General features: G+C 42.8%; 4 protein-coding genes across 11 annotated transcripts; 3 read left to right on the plus strand and 1 right to left on the minus strand.

Annotated features, from left to right (window-relative positions):
* Window positions 1–76: 76 nt before the first annotated feature.
* On the plus strand, window positions 77–6,096 carry LOC129587743 (uncharacterized). Of its 7 annotated transcripts, none has more exons than XM_055481631.1 (9): window positions 463–554; window positions 817–891; window positions 1,005–2,071; window positions 2,293–2,357; window positions 2,649–2,829; window positions 3,061–3,095; window positions 3,497–4,618; window positions 4,691–4,853; window positions 4,998–6,096. In XM_055481631.1, exons 3-7 carry the CDS (start codon window positions 2,006–2,008, stop codon window positions 4,050–4,052), a joined length of 903 nt encoding a protein of 300 aa, XP_055337606.1. In that variant the 5' UTR covers window positions 463–554; window positions 817–891; window positions 1,005–2,005; the 3' UTR covers window positions 4,053–4,618; window positions 4,691–4,853; window positions 4,998–6,096. The 7 variants fall into 7 exon arrangements, 6 of the variants coding, with proteins under 6 accessions (XP_055337604.1, XP_055337603.1, XP_055337602.1 ...); XM_055481630.1 differs by having other exon boundaries at window positions 494–554; window positions 860–891; XM_055481629.1 differs by adding an exon at window positions 77–346 and having other exon boundaries at window positions 514–2,071.
* Window positions 6,097–9,522: 3,426 nt separating this feature from the next.
* LOC129587795 (uncharacterized) lies at window positions 9,523–16,818 on the plus strand. 2 transcript variants are annotated; one of them, XM_055481712.1, is made up of 21 exons: window positions 9,523–9,678; window positions 9,810–9,920; window positions 10,024–10,105; window positions 10,620–10,690; window positions 10,752–10,887; window positions 10,979–11,109; window positions 11,949–12,105; window positions 12,532–12,606; window positions 12,960–13,042; window positions 13,139–13,265; window positions 13,462–13,530; window positions 13,808–13,887; window positions 13,945–14,071; window positions 14,147–14,277; window positions 14,390–14,565; window positions 14,624–14,709; window positions 14,891–14,995; window positions 15,082–15,159; window positions 15,322–15,414; window positions 15,666–15,864; window positions 16,164–16,818. In XM_055481712.1, exons 1-21 carry the CDS (start codon window positions 9,659–9,661, stop codon window positions 16,775–16,777), a joined length of 2,751 nt encoding a protein of 916 aa, XP_055337687.1. In that variant the 5' UTR covers window positions 9,523–9,658; the 3' UTR covers window positions 16,778–16,818. The 2 variants fall into 2 exon arrangements, with proteins under 2 accessions (XP_055337687.1, XP_055337688.1); XM_055481713.1 differs by having other exon boundaries at window positions 10,024–10,069.
* A 4,711-nt stretch (window positions 16,819–21,529) lies between these two features.
* On the plus strand, window positions 21,530–23,353 carry LOC129587859 (uncharacterized). Its single transcript, XM_055481800.1, has 4 exons — window positions 21,530–21,706; window positions 21,853–22,036; window positions 22,295–22,329; window positions 22,667–23,353. The coding sequence occupies exons 1-4, from the start codon at window positions 21,687–21,689 to the stop codon at window positions 23,220–23,222; spliced, it is 795 nt and encodes a 264-aa protein (XP_055337775.1). The 5' UTR covers window positions 21,530–21,686; the 3' UTR covers window positions 23,223–23,353.
* Window positions 23,232–27,750, minus strand: LOC129587858 (uncharacterized). The gene is made up of 5 exons (XM_055481799.1): window positions 26,461–27,750; window positions 25,659–26,092; window positions 25,107–25,368; window positions 23,800–24,815; window positions 23,232–23,605 (listed from the first exon to the last, which is right to left on the minus strand). The coding sequence occupies exons 1-5, from the start codon at window positions 27,073–27,075 to the stop codon at window positions 23,491–23,493; spliced, it is 2,442 nt and encodes an 813-aa protein (XP_055337774.1). The 5' UTR covers window positions 27,076–27,750; the 3' UTR covers window positions 23,232–23,490.
* Window positions 27,751–27,799: the final 49 nt, after the last annotated feature.

Raw genomic sequence — 27,799 nt, forward strand, 5'->3', positions numbered from 1 at the left:
TATAAAATACTAGTAGTTTCTCATGGCCCTCGTTCTCTGTCTGGGATGGTTCGTGTGGTTTATAGTGTCATCACTGTGATATGTGGGCTGTCAGTAAGCAGCACAGTTTAGAAGACTTGCTCACTCACTTATCCATTTCTTTTCGCAGACTTCGTGTTACAAAAGTCGTGCCAGCTCTCGGTGGTGCTGAGAGTGTTCGCGGAACTAAAACAGAAGCTAGCTCCCTGTGGAACTTCTTCGCAGGGATAAGCGCATGATATTTAAGCCAACCGGCTTCTGTAAGCCACCGTTTCGACGGAAGGAAAATGAAGATATCTGGTGGCGTTTGATAAGAATTAACATAAAGGTTTCTGTTAGTGCCTAACAAACTCTTGCTTTGTCCTCGAGTTAGCGATAGCGATTGTAACGGAGTTGAGTCAAACAGTCCAAGCATAGCTATTCTAAACAGGTTCAGCCTGTTCAGGTGCTTCTAAATGTTATTTAGGGCTTGTGTGTTGACCTGTTTTATTTCAGGCGGATATTTCTCCTGGAAAAGCTGATTTACGATTAATCACGTGAGTGCGATGTAGAATCCATATTTTTTGAAAGCGAGCAGGTCACTTTGTCTTCACTCAAATCTTCTTTCTCTTCCTTGTACCTGTACGTATCGGTGTACCTATGATTTTAGTGGCTCGTTTTAAATTTAAATTTTTAAATGCACGTAATAATTATATTACGTTGCCAATATATCTGTACATGCAGTCATTCGTAATCTCTTGTTTCGCATTAGCTCTGGGATGGCATTGTTATGGTTTGTGACTGACTACTGTTGTTTAGAATTCCACAAGGACATGATATTACTATATAAAATTCGTTACAGAAAAAAGTGAGGAATACAATGGAAACAGCCACGTAAGCTTTCATATTCCCATACAAACAGATGCTACAGTTGTACAAGCGAATTGCAAAATAGGTACTACCAAGATGTTGGTTTTATTTCCTTAAATTTGCGATTGTGCTTGTAGTGTACAAAACGATTAGAATCCACAACAAATTATACAAGGAATAACAGTCTCGTACAAAATGTACCAGGACAGATATTGCACGTTTTCGGAAGACTTGTGAAGACTGTGAACAAAGTAACAACGTGAGTATAAATTGTTGAAATTCTGGTGTGGTCACAAATTAATAATTTTAGAGTTCCACTGTGGCGGTGATTTTTTTTCAAACATAGCCAAAACATCGCTGAAACTTCTCATTTGCATTTCTTTTCAAACATCTCGAGTACTCACCCGGCCGGCTTCCTGGATCGAGCAGTACCAGCGCAGATGACCTCAAAGTATTTACCAACAGTGGTGATGGTGCATGACCTTTCTACCATTGTTGTTTAAATTTTCATGAGACTGCGCTGGCGGTAGTAGGAAAAACGAACTAAAAAACATTGCGATTTGCAAAGAATTATTCTCTTGAGTTCCGACTATAAATAGCTCGTAGCGTCGTAGGGAAAGCGTACGGGTTCCGGATCGCAACCGTCCTCTCCAAGTGCAAGTAACTCAGTAAGGCGTAGTCGTGTCTCATGTAGAGTGCCGAGGCGCATGGACTAAAGGCCTTCCGTTTTCTGACCGTTTTCTGAGATGGAGAAAAAGTTTCGCGAGGAGACGGTGTTGACAAGCTTCCGAGGTCGCAGAGGTCCGACGACACTGTCACTTCGACTGCCCGTCCCGTCGTGGTGATCGAAACGTGTATTGCCCTTTTGAAAGGATCGAATGGCCAGCAGAAAATCGCTTTATCCTGTTATCTGGGCACTTTATATTCGTCGTATATTTGCTTTCGTGTACTTGCAAATACATTTCTTACTGTCACGTAATGAAATGATAAAAAAACTACAACACCGCACCTTACAGATTTATTACAGATTCAGACTTAAGACAATCTTAGTTTTTATCGGTGCAACCGTACAGCATAAGAAAGCGCCTCTGATAAAAAAGAGCCACATTTCCTGCAGCTTGTCACCTTGTGCGCACAGATGGTTCTGGTGTGGAGACTGAATTTTAATTCGTTTTCATTGTACTCTGATTTAAGTTGTAAACTGGTAAGTTGTATCTTTCTGTTTTCGACTACATATTTTCTCGACCGCTCAGAGATGTTTTGATTTTTCCTTTTAGCGAAATATAGACTTGCAAAAACATACTTACTGTTTTGAAAGCAGATCTGTACAGTTCCGTGGCTGACACTTAATTTTCGCCCAATTTTTCTCTGATTTGGGCTTTCCCACTGACTTCCCCAGGGACCCCAACCAACGCATTGTTATAGTTCCTAGAGGACTCCTTGGGAGATCTAGACTCCCAAAACGAAAACATGATGCGTGGAATTCGAAGGTGAAATAATCTGATGACTTGGAAAGATACAGCGGTCAAGGCGGGTAGATAAGTACATAGTGGCTGAACGAAAACAAAGTTACGGTTGTTTACAGTACCATAAACTATAAAGCAAGCGTCACCGATTTTCTGTTTTGCCTCTGATGAATTCAATTGATTAGTCGGGGAGCGCTCTGGTTTCCACTATGCATCTACCCGCCTTATAGATAATCCAGACTCCAGAGAGATGGTGGTTTGCGAAAGCTTTGCAGAATAGTTCGGAACAGCTTATTTTGACTGGTATGATTTCAGCTTCAGCAAATGTCATGTTGTGAAAGCAGCGGCAGCTTTCTGCACTGCTGTGGATGTGCGCGGAACTGAAAAAACGGCTTTGGAGTGTTTGGGTAACGATCGACGGTTGATATTCACGCCAACGAGCTCCTCGCGTCCACCATTTCAGCGGAAAGAAGATGAAGCTATCTGGCGACGTCAAGTAAGGGTTTCAACTAGACCGTTTAAAATGGGTACTGAGTCATATGAGTGCAATGCTCGGTACTCACGAAGGGAAGTGTTGTCCTCCAGTTAGCATCAGTATATTGATTGTGAGTTTATTCCACATCGTTGCAAGAGTTTTATTAGGATGTTATATATATTTCCCTGTGAATACCAGTGAATGATCTATCCGGTCGAAAGTTCTCATACTAGTTTGAGCTTTAATTTTTAGGCGGATGTTTCTCTGGGAAAAACTGATCTGATTACGTGAGTATGGTCAGGCTTCCATGCCTTTTGACCGTTTTGGGGTTTTTTATTTTGTCTAATGCCCACTTGCAGTTAAGTGTCAGTACATACGTGAAAATATTAGGTTTATTATTTGAACAGTATGTAAATGTGGTACTCTACTATTACAAAATACAGCGAGCGGAGCGAAATGCTTGTTACCGGCTTTCTAAATTGAGTGCTTTAATGTGACGGACATTCGTCTTACGAAATCGTGTAAGGTTAATTTCGATGTTGTGATCACCCAGTCTGATTCACATCCGCTCAGTACAAAGAATATCGGCGACAGCAGGTTTAATTTATTACAAACTACCAGTATAATAGTAGTGGCTACATAGCACAAATTTCCGTTGAATGTCTAATGTTCGTGTCACTTTTTTAAGGTATCTGAAAAAAGCCCCATGGAGTGGAATTGTCACCCCGGACATTCGGGAATCGATCGATTGTCACATGGGAGGAACGTGGATCGCTGCTAACTACCTGGTTGGATGGAGCGGAATTTTGCGCCATTTGCTTCCACAGTTCTGTGGCTACACTTTGCAATGGGAAATCCTGAAACGTCAAGGGATGGGGTTATTTTTCGACCACTTGACCGTTTCGAAAAAGGACCGCATTGGGAAGCAGCGGGTTGTGTTGGTTCTCGTCGCTCATGCACTGATCGAAGATTATGGTGAGGAAGATTTCAAAACCTACACCGATTTCAAAATGTCCTTCATGCGTGGTGCGATTGGTGAGCGCGTTGAACTCTTGGCGGCAGCGGGACGAACGGGTCATCGCGTGCACTGGATCGGTGCGTTTGGATGGCAGTTTGTTGTTGGAGTGAAAAATGAAACTGGTGATGTTATGCAGACGACTAAGAATTGGTATGACGTTTTTCAGGCGTCGTCTAAAGGTGTTCTCCTGAAACTTGTCAAAAGTATTGACGAACTGATCTTGTGAACAGACGATCGTAAACTTTTCTTACTGTTTTTCGTACTACTTAGTTCGCACCAGTGTTGCTGTTACTTTTATAAATCTGTAACGTATATTCCAGTACATAACAATGTAAAAAGCGATTAAAGCCTATTTACTGAATCCATTAAGAGCAAATAATACTGCTGCAAATATGGGTTTAGCCTTGCTCCTTTTCTTGAACTGCTCTTGTGGTTAAAAATGCCGTGACTTTCTGTTGTTGTGTTTGATCGCTTGGGATGAACCAGTGTCATCCCATTCGGAGCCACGATACGAACTGGTAAAGACGCTGTTGTTGGACGGAGGTGTCGCGGTTTCCACCACCCGTTTGGAGTACTCATTTAGAATGTCCTCGGAATCGTCCGCTTCCGGTGGTACATGCGGCAGTTTCGGTCGCCCGGAGGGAGTTTTCGGGATGGCCAACAGCTGCGCAACGATGGGCGGAACATTTGGAATATCGGGATTTAAGCTTTGGTCATTTCCCTCTTCCGCTTCGCGAGTGGCAATCACGGCGTTCAGCTTATTTGCTGACTCTTCCGGAACGAAACGAAGAGGTCGATTGCTTAAGCAAATATTCGCTGTGTATTTTTCTACCGTATATATGCAGTATATGTATCTTACTGCAGGATACCAGCGATCCTAATAGCAATGTCAATAGACTCAATACCTTTGCAAAGCTTCGCATTCCGAAACCGCTGCTGGCACCGGGATCCTGTTTCTCACGTCGCGACGACCACCATGTGCAGTGTGCACGCACATATTACCGTGCTGGTGGCACGAGTACAACCAGTAAGCGGCCAATTTAATTACTGTATTGACTCGTCATTCCGATCAAATCTAGGTTTCGAGAGATGAAGAATTTTTAATTTGAAAGCCGTAAATTTATAAGTTGTTATACTGGATCTAAAATTAGTGAGCTACTGCAGTCTGCAGATGACACACCGTCCACTTCCGGCACTTATCAGGATCCAAAACATGGTGATCTATACATACCGTACTTGTCGGCCGACAACGCGCGGTCACTCCTTCACATCCAAGACATAAGACCGGCTTTCCCGCGTGCTGTTCATTACCAGGCTTCCTTTGCTGCGCCCAAACCAGTGATATCTCACAGTGGCTGTCTCCACCAGTCCGAGTAAGAATAGCAGTGCCACAGTCTTCCGTCACCTGTACCAACGGCTACCTCAACGAGTCGGACATCTACGTCCGGTATCCGTCCGTTAAAGGAGCAGGCGTCGCCATCGTCTCCTAAGCCCAAATATCTGACGAACGGTCGGCTGAAGATGGCGCAGAATGGACACGCCGAGAGCTTTAAAGGGAAACGGGATTCGGTCATGGCAGCAATGCGGCCAGTGGCGCGACCTGTTGCGCAACGTGCGCAAAAATGTTTTAGAGAGTAGCAAGAGCTTGCAATAAAGTTAACAGTGAACGAAGTGTAATGGTTCAGTTTTTACATAGGATGCATAGCGTACCCGATTTATGTAGATCGAACGGACACCCTGACGCATCCCAAAACCGACGGCCACCGTCAGCATGATCTCATGAATTTCCCCTTTGTGGACGATGAACGCGGAATATCCTCCAGTCAGATGAACTTCCCACCGCCACCTGATGATTTCCTCAGCTCACCCAAGAAACTGCATGCTCCGGATGTGATGGATGAAGTTCGCGTGTTCTTTGACCACAACGGTATCTCGGGAAATTGACTTCGATAGAATACCGGTGATTTGTATTGTATTGTATTGTATGTATTTAATGTGTATTTCTGGAGGTATGCTGGTGTCGGAAGAGACTGGTGTCAGTCTCATTATCCCACCTGGAGCACTGACTCATGGTGTCCGACAGAAAATCTATTCACAAGTATGCCGGGAAGAAAAAGTGATATCAACACTGAGTCACTGACTTAATGAAAAGGGTGGGTGAAATGGCATCTGTTGCTGGTCTACAGCCCAGATAGTCTTGCTTACTTTAGGTGAATGACTCTTTTCTCCATATATTCTGTATAGCTGACCGAAAGGTATATCCTCATGAAGCCGCAAGAATTGAAGCTGCCGCATTCCGGCAGTAATAGTCCCGTCAGTGGGCATTACGGCGTAAAAAGTCTGTTCGCTCGATTAAACGGTAATTTACAAAATTGTGCTTGTAGTTCTTTGATAGGTTCGATGGTACCAGTTTATTACTGTAATTCGTTAATTAGAATAACCAGTTATATTAAAGGATCGTCAAATGCAAGCTGATGAAAAAATGTTGTATGAATATGCCAGGCTGCGCCGTCCACACGCTCGTGATTTTTTCCGGCTCGGCAACGTCCGGTCATTTCTCTTGAAAACCTCAAAATATATAAGATCTACAATTTTATTAATAAAGCTAAAAATGAACATAGCAGAGACATCAAAACAAAAATTACTTGGGACAAACACTACAAATTTTCGGAAGGCTCTTAAATCTGAACAAGTACTGCACTATGCAATTTGTTATTATCAAGGATTAAGGAACAAGAACTATAATATACAGTAACTACAAATAAGATGAGATATCGAGATCGGAAAAACCAGAACTTGATCCAAAAACGGTAAACGCCATTAGATTCAGCATGTTCAGAAATCGTGTCAAGTGCGTTTTATTTCTTAAAAGAATTACAGTATTTAAACCCGTCTCACCGATGCCGGTTCCGGCAAAACTGGCTTCGGTAAAGCTTTCAAGGTGACCTTTGAGAATAATAGCAGCGCAAGTTGCTCAGAACATTTATTAAAGGTGACTGCTATGCGCCCCGAGCAACCGGGGGCATAGAATTTGGCTATGCGCCCCGATGTCCGGGCGCACAGAATCTGGCTTTGCGCCCCGAATTTCCAGGCGCAGAAATTTCGGCGATTTGTGTTTTTTCGAAAGTTTTTTATATTTTATTTGGCTCCTTTTATTTATTTAACCAATCATCTGTCCTGTTGTATTGTCGAACACGCTAGGTTGCTTGAGGAGGTAAGATACCAAAATGCGCCCCCATACCCAAACTTTAGGTACAGTAATATGCGCTTTCCGTAAAAAATCTGAAGAAGCAATAGGAAAGTTGCCAACTTTATCGTGTCTGACCTGAAGTAGCAGTTCAGTTCCAACCTTTACATCCGTAAAGGTTGTAACGCGCATGAAAGCAGGACAGCTTACATATGCCTCAACCTGGAACTTTATTAGCGTTGGCACAGACTACGGCAGCAACAGCGACGAAGCGTAGTGATTAAGCTTTATCGGTTCTTGAGAATTGGGTGAAGACACTAGCACCGAAACACGGGTCACCGGCGCAACCGTCACCGTCGTCCTTGCTAAAATACCCCCCCCCTCCTTGTGTCCTCGCAAAAGAAAGTAGGCAGGAGGGAAGAGCGACTTGATACATGTAACTCAACTCTACTTCGACACAATAGTAACTAAAATGTACTAAACACAGTTGTGCATGCGCTATGCGCCATCGTCAGTCGGAGTTGCATTACTTGTCCGGTATCGGGATGTACATCCCAACGACACACCCTAATGCCTTCTCTCGGCTGGACACTGGTCAACCAAGTCGTCTAGCCTTGCAACTTCCTCCACTGGGTTAACCCGAATTAGCTTTGCTTATTCTATTTTGCTACAGTTTTCTGCATGGAGTGAACTTCCGTGCCGCTCTAGATGACCTATAACAACTGTTTCTGACAGAACTTGATAAACCAGCGTTATTAGCTTGCTGTAAAGTTGAAAATCAGGATCTCTCAGACTGCGTCCGTGATGTTCTGAACAACCTTTCCAATAAACCAGGCGATAAAAAGGGGATAAACGAAACAAAAATTTAGCTATTAGGGGCAGCTCTCAAATTCTTCAATTCTGTCTTAGCTTCTGCTCCCCTGCAACCTTAAGGATAAATCGAGTAAAACAAATTAAGTAAAAACATTTAACTGCCGGAAAAACATGAAAATTTTTGATATTTCTGCGCCCGGATGTTCGGGGCGCAAAGCCAAATTCTGTGCGCCCGAACACTCAGGGCGCACAGCTAAATTCTGTGCGCCCGGTTTGTCGGGGCGCTCAGCCATTTCGTTTATTCAAATATTAAGTATGTACTATAATAAATTTGTAATTATTTTATTTGCACGCATGCTGAATTTTAGTAGCCAGATTGCTGTAAATCAAATTACAATGTTCAAAACGTATAAAAAGAAACGTCTGATTTCCGACCATGTTTGAATTAGCCCACGTTTCGAAGGGAACACAATCCAGTGAACAAAATTGCTAGGCGAGTGAGTGACCGAGCTGCCACCACTGTCCAGAAACGAAATCGTTAGGTGACCAAGCTAGACTCCCTGCCTGAGAAGTTTTACAACAACTGCTAACTGCTAAGGCAGTTAGTGAATTTATTAACCAATAGAGAGAATTATTTGTTTATAGCGGCCGTGGATCACAAGAAACGCGGAGGCGAAGCCGCAAGTGTTTCTTGAAGCTATAATATACGAGTACAGTACATATAACGAACAAATATTTGACAGTCAAGAGCTTGAGAGTTAAAAATTGCAGAAGTTGATGCAGGAAACGGCTAAATTCGATTGGGCATAAATTCCATTGGGTGTGAATAACAGTCATAGACTCATAGTATCAGTGAAGGCGCGCTTTAATACAGAGTATGGTATAACTATTACCAAGTACTTACTATAGTGTGAGGAGGACTGGTAACCTACCGTTTGACGTCATCACTCTCGCATACACGGGAGGGCGGCTGCCATGGTGACAGATGCGCGTTTTTTACGGTTTTGTCAGTTTTCTCAGCATATTTCTTTTCTCTTCCAATTTCTAGCCCCTCATCTTGGGGTTTCTAAATTCAATAGGATCTGTTAAAATATCAGAAAGCTTTAGAGGAGAAAGGAACTGAGAATATCTTTAAAAAGGGACAATAAAATCTGTGGGCCTATGGTAAGCAATAGCACACCAGTGCATTCTGTATGCGACAGTGATGACGTAGTCGACCGTTGCAGAGTCGCTTCCCAGTCCTCTACCTATAGTAAGTTCTTGCTATTACAAAAGACTCCCAGTAATAATACTATTAATTTTAATACTATTCTCCAGACTAATAGTGAGTCGTACGAACAGCCCAAGTTGAAAACGTTTCCTTTTTTCTATCGGAAATTGGGTGGTTATTTGTTTCGTTTTCAAACTTCGCGGTTTCATCCTAAAAATAATACACTATTCAATGCAATACAATACAATACCAAACAATGCAATACACAGTACAATATAATACTTTTCATTGTCTGGCGTAGGTGTTAAGGTCGGTATGGCCAAAACTGTACCGAGACTACCGACGCAAACGGTATCTATCACACCATCATTCTACCACTGTGTGATCGGCTGGTACTCCGTCCAGCCGGAACCGACCGTAGGCTGATACTTCCGCTGCGGACGCTGACTAATGTTCTGGAAATCCAGTCTTTGGGTTCGCGATTTCCGTCAAGAACCTTTATTTTGCTGCTCGCTACAAGTATTCATTTCGGGGATGCGAAAGTTTGTTTTGTTTAAATCGTTTTTTCATTTGTGACAATAATTTAAAGCACTAATAAGAACAATACGATCAGTACCAAAACATGTTTAAGAATGTCCTAAGGTACGATACCTGTTGCGTCGCTCCGGCGGTTCAGTTAATAATGTGTACACCCGCACTTCATGAACGATTTTGAGGAATTGTTTCTCTGCTTACTTGAAGTACTCAATGATGATTCTAACGATGATTCATAGGACATCGTCTGTGCGGGCAGCTGTCAGTGCCCGCACCAGGCATCTGCGGGAAGCCCGTCGCTTGCAATCCCACAACTGTCTGACAGGTAGCAAGAACGACGGGCGAGCCAGGTTCGTGTCGATTATTTTGTGCTGTGACATGCGAATTATGGGGGTAGCGTAGATAATTATTGCTTGACCGCATTTTCCTGTTTTTCTTCTATTTTGTGTTCAGGATCACATCCGCCGATTTGGACATTCTTTGCGGACCATTAAGCATGGTGGGTGGCCGATCGACTGCGCTATGTGCGAACGAGGTCAGAAATGTATTCTGCATGTTTTCCGCTCGTTTTTGGTTTCGGGGTATTTTTGTTTCTTTATCCGGCTCTCTTCCGAAAACAATTTGGTGTTACATAAGTTAATCCTGATAAAAAATTTCGATCCGCAGTTAAAGAGTAGAGCAATTACTCACCTTTATTGTGAAACTGCATCGAACAAATCTTGAGAGTGCCTGTAATCACCTGTACGTCCTGGCCATTAATTACTGGAGTAGGGTAGCAGACGCTCTTTGTAGTTGTGATTGAATTGGTTGGTAGACACGGGCTGTTTAACGCACCGACTGACCTGCTGTTTGTAGCTGGACCTGTTAATACTGTTTTTTTTACAGTTTTGGTTAGTATTAACGTTGTGTCATGCTTTTGTTTAGCCCTTGGAGGTTCGAAAAGAGACCAGCAAGGCCAGAAGCATTGACGTATAATAGTAATCGTAGTATTATTAGATGGCTTAGAAATAACAAAGCTTCGTTTTCTAATAATGCAATCGTGGATGCAGGTGTACGCCCTCGCCGGATGTTTTAACTGTGATTACACTCCCTCCTGCCGATATGAACAAAGCCTTAACAGGTATGAAACGGGAATATGGATAAGATTTATCAAGGGTTGTTAAATGATACTGCTTTTCTAGAGCCATTAATGCCGATGCACGCAACCTGCTGGTCTACATCGACGTCGATGGGAGTCTGCACAACTGCCCCGTGAACGGTCAGGCTGAGATGGTCAGTGTTCTAGGTGCCATGTTTTGGGTGCCATGTGTGCTAGTTGTAAGTGGGAAGTATTGGAACTTTAACCTAATATATTAAATTGTGGTATTCTAAAATTGTTCCCTCTAACCATACATTTATTTCTGATTAGCCCTTGCAGATTTGCGAAGCGGAAGGCAAGAAGGCCACCGAGGCTGACCGCACCGTTTTCCGTATGGCCAGCACCAATTACACGCCCGGACCGAATGTCGAGCGGCTGGCAGATGCTCTGAAAACTGGACGGTGAGCCATGTGTTTTTGCTGATATTGTGCTTTTGATCTTTTTTGGATTGTTTTCGTGATCTTGCGTTATCCTTTTCTGATCTCATAGGTTTAGGTTTTATTGTTTAACATCTGCATGTAATGAAACTCTTTTTATAATTAAAATATTATAGCTGCATGGACGGGTAACACGGGCCCGTTGGTTGCGTACTCAGGTGACCTTTTCGGGGCCGCACGGGTGCTGGTTGCGTGCATAGGAAGTCGTCAAACATTTACGATTAGATATTTTTTCTATCTATAATTTCGTACTCGTAGCCTGGTAGCCTTTTTCGTACTCACATCGTTTTTCACTTTTTTTGCGATTAGTTTTGTAAGCCGTTCATGAGACATTTTTTTGTGGTATGCCTAATCCCGGAAAGGAGTCCAAGTATATGGCCTTGAATGCGACCTTCCGATAACCTTTGCATCCTTTCCGGTTCTAGTCAAGCCCGCAACAAATGCAGCGGCCTTTGGGATAGCGTAGTGCATCCGTATTTAACGCTTCTCTGTTTTTAGCAGCGTTCCATGACCAGTATCCTTCTCTTTTGTCACTCGTAAACTTTCATTCGATAACACATCAGCGGCTCCGTTTCCGTCGTAATACTCCAAAACTGGGTTTCAAAAACATTTTTTCAAATTTTAAGCGGTTTTAAAGAAAGAAGTAATCCGGACACGCAACAGAAACATCTTTCCGAACTCTGTTCACGAAGCCAGCGTTCGTAGTTTCCTGCCCACGCAGCATTGACCTTGTATTATACCTTATATGGTATACTGGGTACAAAATTCAAATACAAGGAATTCTTATATCATTCTCGAAACAGTAGATTTATACTGAGCACCAAGACCGAGTTCACTGCCGACGGGCGCAACCTAAGCCAGTATGGCGCCTTCATCGTGGTCTGCAAGAAAGGTACCGGGGATCAGCCTGCCTTGCCGCGATTCGAGCCCGTCAACGCGGTCATCAGGAATATCACCGAGGTTTGTCGCTTTTGTTAAAAAATGTAATAAAAAATTGCTACTCTACTAGTGTACTAGTGTGCTTCTTGCCCCGATTAATCCATCATAATGTGCATTTTTAAATTGTGGATCCCCGTTATCTGATCTGATTAGAATGTTGCCTTCTGTGTATTATTTTGTAAAATAAAAGATTCTGCTCAGCTGGTGTTTACGATGGGAGTGGATGTGACACCGCACACTACCGGATGTTTTTATTTAAGTACTGGTACTGACAGAAGGTTTTGTTAATTTCCGCATTTTTATGTATCAGTAATTCATAGTGCCGTAGTATGATGTTAGAACCAAGTGATTGGGATATTTTATTATAAAAATATTTTCCACACAGTGTATGAAATGCTTGTGTGCATAGAAGTATTCTAAATCAATTAGGTATCTGTGAATCTTTAGGTGGACTCTGCAGCTGTCAAATGCTCAGCAGTGATTCGCCTTCCGGAAGGAAACGATTTGGGTGGGAAGCGTCTGGTGAGGACGACTAGTTATATTAAACCCGAATCGCTAAGTCTGCGCCAAAAGTACGTATTAAACTGTTGATTTTACGTTTTTTCGTTTTCTAGTAGTTATATTTCGTATGTCTTTGGTGTGTTGCTTTTGATTTTCTTGCTGGTTACAATTTCGGCGTTTGGATTGATTTATTTGTCTTCGAATCGGGTTCTTTTGGGTCTGGAATATGTGCGCGTTTATTAAATCACATGTAAAAATTACAAGTAATTATTAAACTAAAAGTAATACATGTAAAAATGTAGGATCAGTGATGCTGATATATCTTATGTTTTTAATAAATGGCACAAGAAAACCAGGGCTTGTTTTTCTAACAGGTATATGATCCGACCGGACCTCTTAACCGTGATTACGATGACGCTCGCCGATGTGAGGAAGCGGCTTTCGAAGTCGTTGACCGGTACCACACTTCGATAAAAATATTGAAAAAACATCGATAAGTACTTTTAACACATGACAGGGGTTATAAATTTATATATGTTAAATTTTGTGGCAGGGCCATTGCTCCTGGTGAATGCAATGCGTTCGTCTATATCGAGGACGACGAGAACCTGGACAGTTGTCCCGTGTACGGTCAGGCTGTGTTGGTCACCCTTCTGGGTGTTGCGCGAGCCCTCGGCGTTGTAAGTAATAAGTAACTAAAGGCTACAGTTTGAGTATTTCATTATCGGGGTACGTTTTTGTATTTTATAATTGCCCTTACAAGCGGTACTGTATAATCATTTTTAACCCGATGAATCGTTTTCAGATAATTAAAAAAATTCCTGATCAATGTAGGAAATGTTATGAGTGTTTTTTCAGTTATCTGTGAATTATCAGGTGGACTCTGCTGCTCACGAATGCCCGGTAGTGACTCCGGACGGAAATAACTTGGGTGTGAAGCGTCTGGTGAGTGGTCGACTATGCTACGCTTAGGAATTAAATCGCTAATTTTGCAGCAGTAGTAGGGATTAAGCTAAGGATTTTACGTTTTTTGCCAGCAGCTTTATTTTACTTGGGTTTGCTGGATTTGAAGGATACATTTGTAGCTTATTTGGAATACTTAGATATACGCAACTTCATTTGAACGATGCAGGATCATTGCTGCTGATATGCTTAATAGTTTCATTAAATTCATTAAGAATAAATAAGCATCCTTAAAAAAACGATGTAATCGTTGACGCAGGTGTACGCTCCGACCGGACCTATTAGCCGTGATTACGACGACGCCCGCCCCTATGAAGCTGCTTTTGAAGGCGTTAAGCGGTACAGCATCGTTGATTTTAACACCTGACACGGGTTGCATGATACAATTTTTTACAGAGCCATTGCTGCTGGTGCACGCAACCCTTTCGTGTACATCGACGTCGACGAGAAGCTGAACAGCTGCCCCGTGTACGGTCAGGCGGAGCTGGTCAGTGTTCTGGGTGCTATGCGAGCCCTCTACGTTGTAAGTGAAAGTTACTGAAGCGTATTTTTGGGACGTTTTCCTATCGGGTCCCGATAATGTGTTGTTCCATTTCAGCCCTTGGAAATCTGCGAAACGGAAGGCAAGAAGGCCACCAAGGCCGACCGCATCGCCTTCCATATGGGCAATACCAACCGCATGGCTGGACCGAACGTCGAGAAGCTGGCCCATGCTCTGGAAGCTGGGCGGTGAGCTCACTTGATTTTTTTTGTTTTTCGCGTTCAGTCATTTTTAGAGTATTTCCGTGGTTTTGTTTTAATCGTTCTGATCTGTGTTTATTATTTTTTCGTTCGTTTACAGCATCGTCACCCGTGACATCGGTGGCTCCGATCCCGAGCGCATGGCCTCTCCTTGCGTTGCGGAATACGTTAAAGAGACCTTCTCCGGGGTCAAAGAGATCAAGATCGAGTACATCACCGATCAGAAGAAGCTGGAGGAGTTCCCGTTGTTAGGCGCCGTTAATCACGCTGCTTCCGGTAAGTGCCGACAGTGTGCAGAAGGTTTCCGTCACGACAATGTACACCTGCTTTTCAGTGATTGACCGATATCACATCAAAGTCATGATCCTGGCATATGTCGGTGAAGGCGAAATTACCGAGAACGTTTTCTTAGTCGGAAAGGTTAGTATTCTTAGTCGGAAAGGTTGGTACGTATCTAACTTTTAGTTTTGCGAGCCTAATTTTGTTACCGTCTTGATCAGTGTGGGGTTTCCAGCCTGCAGTGATTGCTGTTGAATCTATAATTTTCCTGGCGGTTAATCCTGTCGTTCGTAATCGCTTTTTATTTTGTTTTTTTTTGCAGGGTATTGCTTATGACAGTGGTGGAGCCGATATGAAAGCGGACGGTGTCATGGCTAGAATGCACCAGGACAAATGCGAAGTGGCGGCTGCATCTGGCTTTTTCAAGGTGCGTATTAATTTTCATGTGCGCGTTCCATGTTGCATCGAATTTATTTTGCCTTTAGTTCGGTTTTTGTACGGTATTCTTTCCAGAATCTCTCCATCCTTAGACCGATCGAGGAGTATGTCGACGAAGGCGAAATTACCGAAAATGTTTTCTTAGTCGGAAAAGTTAGTCATATGCTGTAATATAGAGTAGCGTATTAACTTCTACTTTACGATGCTAATTTTATTACTGTACTAAAATATTGATAAATAATATGTTTTTCTCTTACAATTATTTCTACGATTAGTTTGCCCGTTTGTCATTCCTTTTTGTTTTGTTTTTGGCAGAACACTGATGGAGTGGATGTAAAACCGGGCAGTGTCGCGGCTAGAATCCACCGTGACAAATGTGGAGCGGCTACCGTAACCGCCTTTTTTAAGGTTCGATTCTGTACTTTCACACTTTTTTAACCAGATCAGTTTCCAGACTTTTCTATATTTTAAAGATTTAACACTCGTTGCATTTTCGCCAAATTACAGTGGTTGTTATTGTATACAAAATGCAATCGTTTGCACCGTGACTTGGAACTTGAGAGCACTCCACTCTGTTGAGTCTGTTGACAGTACTGACTGTAGCGTAGTAATATAAGTACTGTCGGTGGATAATATATTTTTATAGTCTAATTTAATAGTCTCCATGTGTGATCTCCCAGCACTTGCTGCGTTTGGCCAATCCCCACATCTCCTCACCATGCATTCGTGTAATGAGATGTTTCCATTCCGCCGGCGCCAGCCTTAATGCTGCGAAAAAACAGACAGTATTGCAAAAGTTGCTAGCTTCTCTTCAGAATGCGCACTTAAAAACAGCAAGTGCGCAAGTAAAAAGACCAGGTGAGCGCATGATAACTTTTTCACTTCTTGAATAAATTTGCACTAACTTGTCACAATGTTGTACAAACTGGTACGTTGTTTTCTGCGCTGTCGAATGTTGTGCCCGTTTTCATCATATCAGAGTTTCCTAATAATATTGGACAAACCAGATAAAAGGCATATAAACCAACCCACCCGGTGTACAGATGATGTGCATTTGTCTGTTCCGGGCCTAGATACTAATAATATTTTGAACTGCACCTAGAACAGATTCTACAGCTTCCGCATTTTCTTGCTATAAAGGTGTTTTTAATTTTCAGGTCTTGTGGACGCTGCGGAAGAAGTTTTAGAGAAGTTCCTTAAGTTTTCGGATTCCGGTTTCTCCAGATATGTCCAATTTGAATATCGTGCTGCGCTCAACGCGGGATTTAAATACGAATCGTATATGCACGGCCCAGTGCATAACCTTCTGGCGGAAGTGTTTCCATTGAAGGAGCTATATCACATTGAACCCCAGAGGAGACACTATTACGATGAAACCTTGTTTGTTATACCCGACTATATGATGGCGTTCAAATCATGTAAATATTCTGTCTACGGCCCAGTATGGAACAACGAATACGTCCTAATAGTGGAGTTAAAACTTAGCGTTGGCAATGTGGTTGACCAGCTGACGGCTTACGCTTTGTCCGTGTTCGAGTCCGACCGGAGTCGACATGAAGAGCTGTACATTATCCACATGCTGCCGGACAAATGGATGTATTATCATGCTCTGAAAGATCCCGTATCGCCGCTTCCAGTACTTCGGGCATGCTCTCCTTGGATTTTTGACCCGTTAAGCAAAGAGTCTTTTGACACTTTAACTGAACTTAAGGCAAAGATTGAGGCACTTCGTCCCTCAATGCATGCCACTATTCGCAAACACCTAAATTGATATTCTCACCGTATAGCTTTGTACTGGCAGTGCTGAGAATCGGCTCCGTCTGAATAGACTAGTTCAGACACTTTTGACCATTGATTAAATTGTGTGGATCACTGGGCTGTTTAATTCCAGAGATAAGGTACAACCATGCAGCATCTGTTATTTTGCACCGCCGAGAAAACTGCAATTTTAGTTTTAAGTAACGAAAAATTCAGCTTACTGTGGAGTTATTACTGTTCGCAGTTATTTTACAAGTTATGTACGATATTTGGAATGCCGAAAATATTCGGGCAGGCTGGAGAAGGGTTAAAGGGTATAAGTTATGACCCCACAAACGTTGTGGACAAACGTTCAAGATCAGCCGTCACAAAAAGGAGAGCCCCTTGCAGTTAATGATTAAAATCAATTTTTTTTCCATAAAATAATTCCTTTCGGCTCAACGCATATGTACACTGCAGAGAAGATTCCTTGAGAAAAATGCCCGCGTTCCTTTCGATTATGAGCATCCGGAAAATAGTATCTCTCGTGCGAATCCGAAAACCACTCATCGTCGCGAAATAATCAGTTTACTGATGGGCAGTGGGGTCACTAGTCAGGTCTCGCCCTGATCATTCAGTGCTTTAGCGTGTATTGCCGTGTGACTCTTCCGCTTTCGGATATCAAAAAATTCCTAAAAGATGAAAGGTTTTCCCAAATGACAGCCGGCAGTGGAGTCAAAAATCACGATTACGATTTTGAGCCTGATCCAGATGACGGCAGTCAACCATGGCGAGAAAGCGGAAACTGACACGGCCACTGTCCCCGATCAAAACAGGCCACCGCCATTTGGATTGAAAAAAGAGAGCTGCGGGCTTTGTACCAAGACGTCGCAAGCAAAGAACTGAGGTGTGATCCCATTCACCCACCAGAAGAACGCCTGCCGAGTTACATACAAAAATCTTAGGTATTAGTTGTAAGCTTCTAAGTAGCTACGGTGTACGTAAAAGCCCATAACTATTCAGTTTATGGTAAAAATCTTTTCCTTATGGTTAGGGGTATCGCTGCTACTCGGGCTGATTATCTGAAAATGCGAAATCCAAAGTCTTCTCGAAAAACGAAAGGTCGCTTCGGTAGCCAGGCCAGTTTGCCGTCCATGTTCTTTGATCTTTCGCTCCCAGCTGATGTCTGATCTGGATGATGTACAGTCTCGTGTCGTGTCAGTCGTGATATTCACATTTTGAGCGAATCACTTTGTTATTACTGCTTAGAAGTTAGTACTTGACCAATGTGTACGAAGTAGCAACCCTCTTCTTATATTCACACAACGCGGTTCTCTAGGGGCTGTATTGTATGTATTTTCATACTGCAAAAGTATTGTATTTTCACTGCAAAAGTGCGACAAGTATTGTATTTTCACTGTATACAATACAGTGAAGACCCTTGAGTAGGGCAGTGATTCACATTATTGAAAGCTTAATTAGTTTTTAAGCATTAGTTGTATTATCTGGCAACAACTTTTTAGTGTTTTGAAATTGCGTGTACGGTACTTGTATTTCTGCTCAGGCGGCATCAGTCACATCTGCATCGACTGTAACCTCGCAAGATGTATGCACTTGGAGACCTACCGAACGAGTGTTAATGCTGTCTTGTAAACCGGATATCAACATTATCTGTCAACCGGAAAAGGATCCAGTGGTTTTTCAGCAGCTTTATCCACTGGAAATCATCCCCCTTACGAACTACAGTTGCCGATTTATACTAGAAAAAACGAGGTTTGACATAATACTGTAATATGTATATTGCGTGATGTACTATTTTTAACATCAGCTTTAAAAAAATTTTTCTATGTATTTTTAGTAGTGTTTAGTATAGTTTACTCGTAGTTATTTAGTATGCCTTGTATTTTCCAATCGTTAGCAGCCAGTTAGAACAGCACGATGTCATGCGTAAAATAGTATTCTGTTGGCAGTGTTTGACTTGTGTGATACCTTTCAGATACGTACTGACAATGAGATTTTTGTGTAACCGAAGGGTTACCGTCATTTGTGGCTCTACTGGAACGGGTAAAGCTATTCATGTACCGCTCTTGGTTCTGGACGATCGAATGTGCCGCCACAGATAAACCGTGCAACATCATTGTAACTCAACCTCGAACAATTGCTCCTACCAGTATTGCCAAAACTGGAAGAGTGTGACAGTTGTTTCTGAATATATTTCCGGTTTAGGTTGGCTTGGATAGACAGACCACATAGTCCACAAGGATGACTTACTGCACTATCGGGGTTTTCCTAGAGAAAATCATACCCATGATGAATTTGAATATATACACGCATATACACGCAGGTGCGGTTGTTTGGGTTTTTATAAGGATAAACACATCGATTTTAAATTACGGTGTACCCTATGCCGCTGTGTGTTCTATCTAGTTTACTTAATATATCTTATCTAATGCATCTCTAAATTTATTTGGTTGTTTATTGCGTTGTGGGTCGTATTTTCTGTAATGCTCGCTCTGTGTTTGTGGGTGCATTTGTTATAGTACCAGCACCCCATAAATTTTAAAATTTTGAGCCAACCCTGATTTAGGTTCATGAGCGGCATCAGTACACCGATTTGGCTCTGATGCTAGTGCGACAGATGGTGCGCAAAAATTCTTTAAATCAGGTAAGGTTATTTCGGACTGCAGGTGCAATGCCGTCTCGTCAGGAAATATCTATAATTTTCATCATTATCGTTTAGGCCATTTTCATGTCCGCTACATTATCCGCTACATTAGAAGTTCAAAAAATGAGCAAATACTTCAAGGAAAAAACCACATCAAGCCCTGAACGCGAAATAGAAGAAGTTGGAAATGCTAACTCACAAACAGCATTCGCGATCAAGGAGTTGTACTTGGAGGAATTCGCCGCAGATTACGACACATCGGTACAGTTTTGCTACTAATACTGTTTTGTTATAAATTTTGCATCGGTGTTGCTGGCTAGTCGACGTCCATGCATCCAGTGAAATGCAATATGACACGAAGTTGTAAAGTGCGACAAGTTTTTGCTGATTTTTGTGTGATGATCAGAGCGGGATAATTAACATGTACAATACTGTGTAAACAATTTGTGGCATTTTTTGCCTGCATCGTCAGGGGCTGCATCAGTTTACCTTTGGGCTTTGAATTATGTTGAACTTGTATGCCGTAACTTGCCGTTATGTAAAGGGTTTTGAACTAAATCATCCTCGATTGTCTTCGAAGTTGCTGGAGCCATCCATAATCGACAATTTAATTCCACTTCCTGGTTCAAATGCAGTTGAATTTGTCAAATCTGTTCTCATGTTTCTTCCTGGTACTGTACTGGTGTACAGTGTACAGTGTACACCCTTGAATTCGTGTGCCGAAAATTTTGAACATAACAAAGTTTGTTCGAACTGGCAGGTCTGGAACACATCCTATAAATGGAGGCTTTGCTCAAAAGAACAAAGGGTACATCATCTTTGTACTTCCTTTCGTGTAGTATTTTACTGTTCAGGCCGGGCTTGCGAGACTCATAATCCCGGTTATGTACAGAAGTCAATCGTTGGAAGTATGGTTCTTCATTCATTACTGAAAAAACCACATTCAAATGAAACATCTGTCCAGTTGGCGTGGGAAGGGATCGTGTTATTATTCGTATAGAAGTAACAGAAGTTATAAAACACACTCATGGCATTACCGCCTGCCGTGAGTGTGCTATACGGTATATGGTAACTAAATTTCCGCTGTTTTATTTACGGTCGGTACTGATGGTGAGCGGTAATTTACCACGCATGGCATTAATTTTGACTTAAACGTTGATACAATAAACAAGTTTAACTACCCTCGCCCGTCCTAATGTACAATTTTTTACCAATATTATTTAACAGTAATCGAACTACAGACCTGCTACGCCAAGTTCGGGAACTCTTTCCCAAAATTACCACAGATCACTCGTTAAGAACTTCAAGGCTAATCAATTTTGATGCTCTTTTGGTAGGTGTCTTGCATCTTTTCCGCTTAATTTATCCTCGCTTTATGCGTTTTCGAATTGTAGTAAACTTAAAACTAAAACGGATATGCTTGACAATGTTGACCCACGTACAATGATAGCCTCCCTTGTATTCAAATTTGCTTAAAAATTCCATGACGTTCTTATCCATACACTCCAAGTTGGTTGTGTCTGCCATTCAATGTTTTACGAAATATGTCAAGTATCGTGCAGTTCCAACTAACTTACGTGACCTTCGCAATGTAACTGTTGGCATGGTCAAAGTTGGGGATGATCCCATTTACATGCTTGGTGTAGAACCGCGTGATGTTGTCGTCGACACGTTTTATTTTATTTTATTTGCATTTTATTTGCAATGCACTGGGCGTATAATCGTATATTTAGATTTTACGTTAGATGCTTGATTCGCACAATAAGCCACAGATATTCCGTTTTATTCGAAATCGCTTCAGTATATGGGTCCGCCATCGTGTCTCTGCACGTTAATCGGTCCGGTCTAGAAAGTTCGCGAAGTTCTTTAAGTACGTAACTTTGCCGATTCTTGCAGTATTGTGTTCTAAATTTAAGTATTAAGTATTCAAGTATTTTTTTAATTTTTAATTTATTTTGTATTTTGTTTGGTAATCTTGCTGTACGTGTATTGTCGACAATGTCGAGTACGTGCACAATTACTGTACTCTTTATGCAATTGTAGTGGCAGTACTAGCCCGCTGCCTTGAGGAGGTTGACTTCGTTAAGGCAGCGGGTAGTTGACGATCGTATAAACTGGGCATCTCTCTACCACCGAAATCAGTTAACTTGAGATTTAAGCCATTTAAGGTTTTTAACTTTCCAAAAACGTTCGAGACTGGGTTCTTCATCGACCCACAAACGCAGCTATATATTTCATTCCATAGAAGGCCTATCTATAGTTTCCATAAAACGGAAGCATGATACGCGGAATTCTGAGGTAAAACATTGTAACAACTTGGGAATCTAACTTATGACTGTCGTTGAAGCAGAGAGATAAAGTACTTGTGTCGCTTCGAAAACTTCGGTGCAAGCTGCAAGCAGCAAATTATAACTCGACGTTCTCCAAGTGATTCTTATCTTCAGCACGTCTGGAATTATAAAAGCAGCAGCTTTTCGCACTCCTGTAAATGTGCGCGGAATTGGAACAGTGGCTGTACAGACTGTGCTGGATTTTTTTGGCAAGGATCAGCGCTTGATTTTCACGCCATCGAGCTCTTCGCGTCCGCCATTTGAACGGAAAGAAGATGAAACTGTCTGGCGACATCAAGTATGACAAGAAACAAATTTGAATATTTCCAGTGGGCACTCAGGAGTTATTATTTGATAAGTTAACATTTTACCTAACAGGTATAGGCCGCAGTGGCCGCGCATCATCTTAGAATCTTTTACTATCTGTGTGGTAAACCGTAAAGAGTGCTCCGTAGAGCGTTCTGTTACCAGTTCGCTCTTTCTATAATATTAGCATCTGTAGACATCGTGACAAATTGGAACGCAGTATTTCTAAGTTTGTTATTTTAACTTGTAGGCGGATGTTTCACTGGGAAAAACTGATTTAACGACGTGAGTACTGTACTTACTGCATGGTTTTGGTTCGATGCTTTGGGATTTTTGGTGCTTGTTCGCTTGCCCGATCTAACTTATAAAAATAATAAAAATCATCAGTAGAATTGAAAATACTATTATGACCAGCGGAGCGTAATGCGGTGTATTATCCCGGCTTTCTGTACTTTGAGTTTACCATCGTGTAAGGGTAATTTCGTCGCTTTTGTTATTATATAATTGTGTGATCTCACCCAATGTAACATGCGCGCAGTCACGCAGTATAAAGAATATCGGCGGCAATGCCGCGGCATCAAGTTTAAGTATTTACATAATTTACGTTTGAATCACTTTCAAGGCATCTGACGAAAGCCCCATGGAGTGAAATCGTCACGCCGGACATTCAGGAATCCATTCAGTGTCACATTGAAGGAACGTGGATCGCTGCTAACTACCTGGTTGGATGGAGCGGAATTTTGCGCCATTTGCTTCCACAGTCCTGTGGCTACACTTTGCAGTGGGAAAGCCTCAAACGTCAAGGGATGGGGTTATTTTTCGACCACTTGACCGTTTCGAAAAAGGACCGCAGCGGAAAGCAGCGGGTTGTGCTGGTTCTCGCAGCTCATGCACCCATCAAAGATTATGGTGATGATGATCTGAAAACCCACGCCGATAGGAAGATGACCTTCATGCGCAGCACGGTGGGCGCACGAATTGATCTCTTGGCTGCAGCGGGAAGAACGGGCCATCGAGTGCACTGGATCGGTGCGTTCGGATGTCAGTTTGTTGTTGGAGTGAAAAATGAATCTGGTGATATTATGCAGACGACTAAGAACTGGCACGATGTTTTTCAGGCGTCGTCTAAAGGTGTTCTCCTGAAACTTGTCAAAAGTATTGACGAATTGATCTTGTAAATAGTCGTAAGCTTTTCTCACTGTTTTTCATACTCTTATTTGCTGTTTCCGGCCAGTGCTGCTGTTGCTTTAGTAAATGTGCAATGTACATTCCAATGCATAACGTTATAAAAAACGATTAAAACACCACGATCAAACCACAGCGACTTATTTACTGAATGCATTAAGCACGTACAAAAAATACTGCTGCAGATATTGCAAGTTTTCGGAAGACCTGTAAAACCATAAAACAATTACTGAAGTTTATCGAGCCAACGAATTAAGACCTTCAGAATTCCACTGTAGCGGTGATTCGTCCTTCAAGCAGCGGCAACGTATCGTTGTCATTCTTTACTTCATTCCATACGGTTCCAGTACCCGGCACGGCTTCCCGGAAATAATACCTACATACATAACCGCTGAGTGTCGGTATCAATCATAACGATTTTACAACTCGTACTGTAATGGTACTATATAGATTTTTACATACTTTAAAGCACACTGCACAGTATTAGCATTTCTTCTATAATTTCCGTTTAAGTATTAATCATTCTGTTAACAGGTTAACCTGCAGTCAGTGTTCAAGCTTCAGACTTACCTAGTCGCCGGTCCAATATTCATATTCGCGGGCAATACATTTTTGAAATTCTTTAAACAGTTCCGTCCTGTCATTTTAGTCATAAAAAAGTCCCCGGTCTGGCCCGTTCTCCACACCACCGTGAAGCCTTCTTCTTCTTTAACACTGCTCTTCAAACCGTTGCCAGACCGACCCGTTCCCGTATTCCGAGATCGCTGATGGCGCGACATCATGCCCGGTGACGCCGCTCCTTGGTTCTGATTATGCTTCAACTGCAGCTGATGCCCTTCGTTATCTTTCCGCGGCGGGATAGTTGGTCCACGCGACGACAACTTCGGGGGTTGAGCGCCCCGTCCCTCTCCGGATGACGGTATCAAGAGGAACGGATGCGGTGGCTGAATGGGCGCCAGTGTGGAACCCTCTCCCAATCCCGAATCCGTGCTGATGTCCCGCAAATTCATATGGGTAAACTGCCGGTTAACCTCGCGCGGATTGACCGTCATCGCCGGTTTAAAGTCGAACTGCGCCGGCACAGCAGGACGCCGATGCTCTTTGACGACAGGCTTGGGCGGCAGGACCTGTGTCGGACGGCCGAACTGTCCCGGTGGATCCCAGGATGTACCGTGCCGGCGACCCCCCTCACTGGTCGCACAAACGGTCGACGCTTTGGAATACGCTGATGCCGGTTCGCGCAAACGTGGATACGGGCTGGTACAGACGCTGTTGTTGGACGGAGGTGTCGCGGTTTCCCCCACCCGCTTGGAGTGCTCATTTAGAATGTCCTCGGAATCGTCTGCTTCCGGGGGGACATGCGGCAGTTTCGGTCGACCGGAGGGAGTTTTTGGGATGGCCAAAAGCTGCGCAACGATGGGCGGAACAGTTGGTGGATCGGGTTTTACGCTTTGGTTATTTCGCTCTGCTGCTTCGCGGTTGGCGATCACGGCGTTTAGCTTACTTGCTAACTCTTCCGGAACGAAACGAAAAGGTCCGTTCTTACGCGGATCTCGGCTTTTCGGATCCAGTGTACCCATTGCGCGCTGTAATTAATACGAATTTCATTCAGAGGAGTTGGTGCATAATGTTATACGAATATTAGAATCTAAATTCGCAAAAGCATCTCGAAAACTGCGGTGAAGGTATCATCAGAAATGACTGATTAAGAGAACCAATCCTTTTAAATCCAGCTAAAACCTATTGAGCCAAGTATATTTAAAGAACAATGTAATAAAGAAACTCTGTGCATAATACCATAATATTATGTAGTAACGGGCAACCGCTTTGAAATGCACCGCCACCATCGTTCCTCACAATCAATCTAGAATACACACCTGATGTTCGGTAAACGGCAGCGGAATACTGTCCGTGTGAGCACTGGAATTTAGCTTCGCCATGTGTTTGGCTGCCTCAAAATCCAGCGCATCTCGGCGCGAGTTGCTAGTTTGTTGAGCGAGGCCGGAGCTGCGGGCAGCGGAAACGGCGCTCCTTCGCGTCAGACTGACTTGACTCAAACTGTCCAATTCGCTTTCCTGTGCTGACGGCATACAGAACTGGGCATACTTAACATAAGCTTGTCCAGGTTCTCCACCTCCCCTACAAAATATTTTTGCATTTCAGGAAATAGTATAACGAAGAATAACGAAGAACAGCATTTAGTAGTATTTCAGGAAAAAGTATAACGATTTCAGGAAATAGTTAGCACATCAGGGCTCGCTAAACGCATTAATCTGGCCTGCATCCCAAATTCAAATATTAAACAATCACATAATAAGTCAACAATAAATTTATATACGGCATGTCCGAAAATTAGGCAAGCGGACAGATTTGTACAAACTGTACAGCATTACCACATTATGCAGCATTGCAAAAAATTATTGCATTACCACATTTTATCCGTCGCCGTCTGATTAGGGGCACTCCGCATTCCGATACTGTTTTGCAGAGCCTCTCGCGTCAGTCCTGTGGAATGGGGAAGCGGCTTACTCAAGACGGATGTCCGTGGCGGTATCGCCGGAGCACCACCTGCGAGACGATCTTTTTCCGGGAAATTCTGCCGAGTTTGGCTAAATGTGTGCCCAGCAGGTCTGTTTGGCCATTCTGGCGGCATAATCAGCGGCGGAGGTGGGGTGGGCGGTGGACGTGAAGGAAAAGGGCGAGTTTCCGTTTGCGGGGTCAAGTCCAAGCCAGAATCCAAAGGCTGCTGGTAGGGATATATTCGGGACACCATTTGCGAAGCATCCATGGAGAACATATTGGGTTCAGGAGATGGAGGTGAACTCGAAGTCTGGCTGGCACCGTCCAAGCCATAGCGCTCTTCCTGCAATTCAAAAGCAAAATAACTACTACCCTACTGTAGTATTACTTCGGCATATGGCGAATACACATAAAATAATTCAGCTGCATAAAATAAACAACATAAAAAAACTAGTCCACCTGTTTATGTTCCATATAAGTAAGTACAAGACGATAATCCGCTGGTAAAATTAAGAAAAGCAGAAAGAAGGCAATCAAAATTCTAAAGTATGACAGACAAATAGTGGAAAATTAAGACAAATACTGATCATGATGGCAGAAAGCGCGAGCAGCCAAAAGAATAACAACAGAAAATAATACGAATATCTAAATCTCTGTTAAATACATAACCATGAAATGATGAAAATCACTAAAAAAATAACTTTCGCTAACCTGTTCGTTGATATACTGGCTATATTTCTGCGACTGCATAAAATTCGGATACAGCTGTTCCTCCAGCACTTTCCACGCTTCGTCTTGTGCCGTCTCAAAGAGGCTCATTTTTTCGGCAAAGCGCAAATCCCCACTGCTGCGGAACACCTGGTCGAAGCGGTTGCGAGTTTCAGGCAACAACCACAATCCACCGTCGGCCTGGATGAATTTGACATACATGGAATTGACCAGGCGCACGTGGTTCTGCTGTGACTGTTTCTTCAGCCCATCACAGGCCAAATATAGATACAGCACATTATCGGCGCCTTCTTTCTGCAAATAATCAAAGAAGACATCCATCCCTGTCGGATCGTCCATGAGATTCTGCAGCTTCTGCGACCATTTGCGCCACGGTGGCGTGCTACCGTTCTCCAGCCACGAATCATCCCCGTAATCCGTCCCACTGTATGAGCACTCGGAGCCCGTGATGGAGCCCTGATGGGAGCCAGCGGGGGAGCGCGGTGGCTCGGTGGTCAGGGAAGAATCTCTATGTGGTGAATGCGAGGCAAATGCTTCGCCACCATCGTCATCGTAATACTGCTCCGAAAAATCATGATTGTGCCGTTCTCCCATCATTTTAGTACAGTACACTGTACAACTAACAATAACGCAGCGATTCAAGGCACCATTCAGAAAGGATCAGCAAAGCCACACGATGCAGTAGATTAACGGCAAAACATAATACAGATAATTTGCTGCAAAACCAGGCAAATAAAACTATTGTAAAACTTATAAAAATGAAATCGTCTTCGATCGGGGCTCAAAATATTGCAGACGATGGATGCGCAAATGCGTAAGTGGCACTGTGACAGGTATGCTGCGATGCCAACAGGTAGTGGCAGATAGATCCGCTGAATTACAAACGCAGAAATCTGTAAACCACAAAATTATCCTCGGGTTAACTTAAACAAAAAAACTGATTAAAAATATAAAATAGTAAAAATAACTTATTGATTAAATAAGAAAAAAACTTATGTAAAAGAGATGTTGAGCAAACAAAGATCCCGCACAAAAAGTCGATCGCTAAAGAAAGCTGTGAAAGAGGTTCAGCTGGTGGTTCGCACTTCACAGCTAGAGCGACAGACAGGCAGACAACAGTAGTAAGCAACGGACATCGGTATCCAGTCGCTGGAAGGATTCGCTACTGAATCTTTAAACTGCAAAAAATGCCAGGTACTCCTTGCTTGGAATAAAACGTAAAACACAGCGAAAAGTATTGGAACATCGCTGTTATTTTTTCATAAGCCGAACGTTACGGTCTGATTATAAAATTTTAGAAACAGTAAGTACTAATAAATTT

Source organism: Paramacrobiotus metropolitanus, unplaced genomic scaffold (assembly GCF_019649055.1).
Source record: "Paramacrobiotus metropolitanus isolate TYO unplaced genomic scaffold, Prichtersi_v1.0 Parri_scaffold0000026, whole genome shotgun sequence".
Classification (NCBI taxonomy): Eukaryota; Metazoa; Tardigrada; class Eutardigrada; order Parachela; family Macrobiotidae; genus Paramacrobiotus; species Paramacrobiotus metropolitanus.

Coding starts and splice junctions, on each gene's coding strand:
- LOC129587743 (XM_055481629.1), top strand. CDS start 2,006: ATGGTTCTGGTGTGGAGACTGAATTTTAATTCGTTTTCATTGTACTCT. Junction 2,830..3,060: donor AAGCTATCTGGCGACGTCAA/GTAAGGGTTTCA, acceptor TTTAATTTTTAG/GCGGATGTTTCTCTGGGAAA. Junction 3,096..3,496: donor GGAAAAACTGATCTGATTAC/GTGAGTATGGTC, acceptor CACTTTTTTAAG/GTATCTGAAAAAAGCCCCAT.
- LOC129587795 (XM_055481712.1), top strand. CDS start 9,659: ATGTTTAAGAATGTCCTAAG. Junction 12,106..12,531: donor TCATCAGGAATATCACCGAG/GTTTGTCGCTTT, acceptor GTGAATCTTTAG/GTGGACTCTGCAGCTGTCAA. Junction 14,566..14,623: donor CGTTAATCACGCTGCTTCCG/GTAAGTGCCGAC, acceptor CCTGCTTTTCAG/TGATTGACCGATATCACATC.
- LOC129587859 (XM_055481800.1), top strand. CDS start 21,687: ATGATACGCGGAATTCTGAG. Junction 22,037..22,294: donor AAACTGTCTGGCGACATCAA/GTATGACAAGAA, acceptor TTTAACTTGTAG/GCGGATGTTTCACTGGGAAA. Junction 22,330..22,666: donor GGAAAAACTGATTTAACGAC/GTGAGTACTGTA, acceptor ATCACTTTCAAG/GCATCTGACGAAAGCCCCAT.
- LOC129587858 (XM_055481799.1), bottom strand. CDS start 27,075: ATGATGGGAGAACGGCACAATCATGATTTTTCGGAGCAGTATTACGAT. Junction 25,369..25,658: donor ACGGCGACGGATAAAATGTG/GTAATGCAATAA, acceptor AATATTTTGTAG/GGGAGGTGGAGAACCTGGAC. Junction 24,816..25,106: donor TGCCGTTTACCGAACATCAG/GTGTGTATTCTA, acceptor TATTAATTACAG/CGCGCAATGGGTACACTGGA.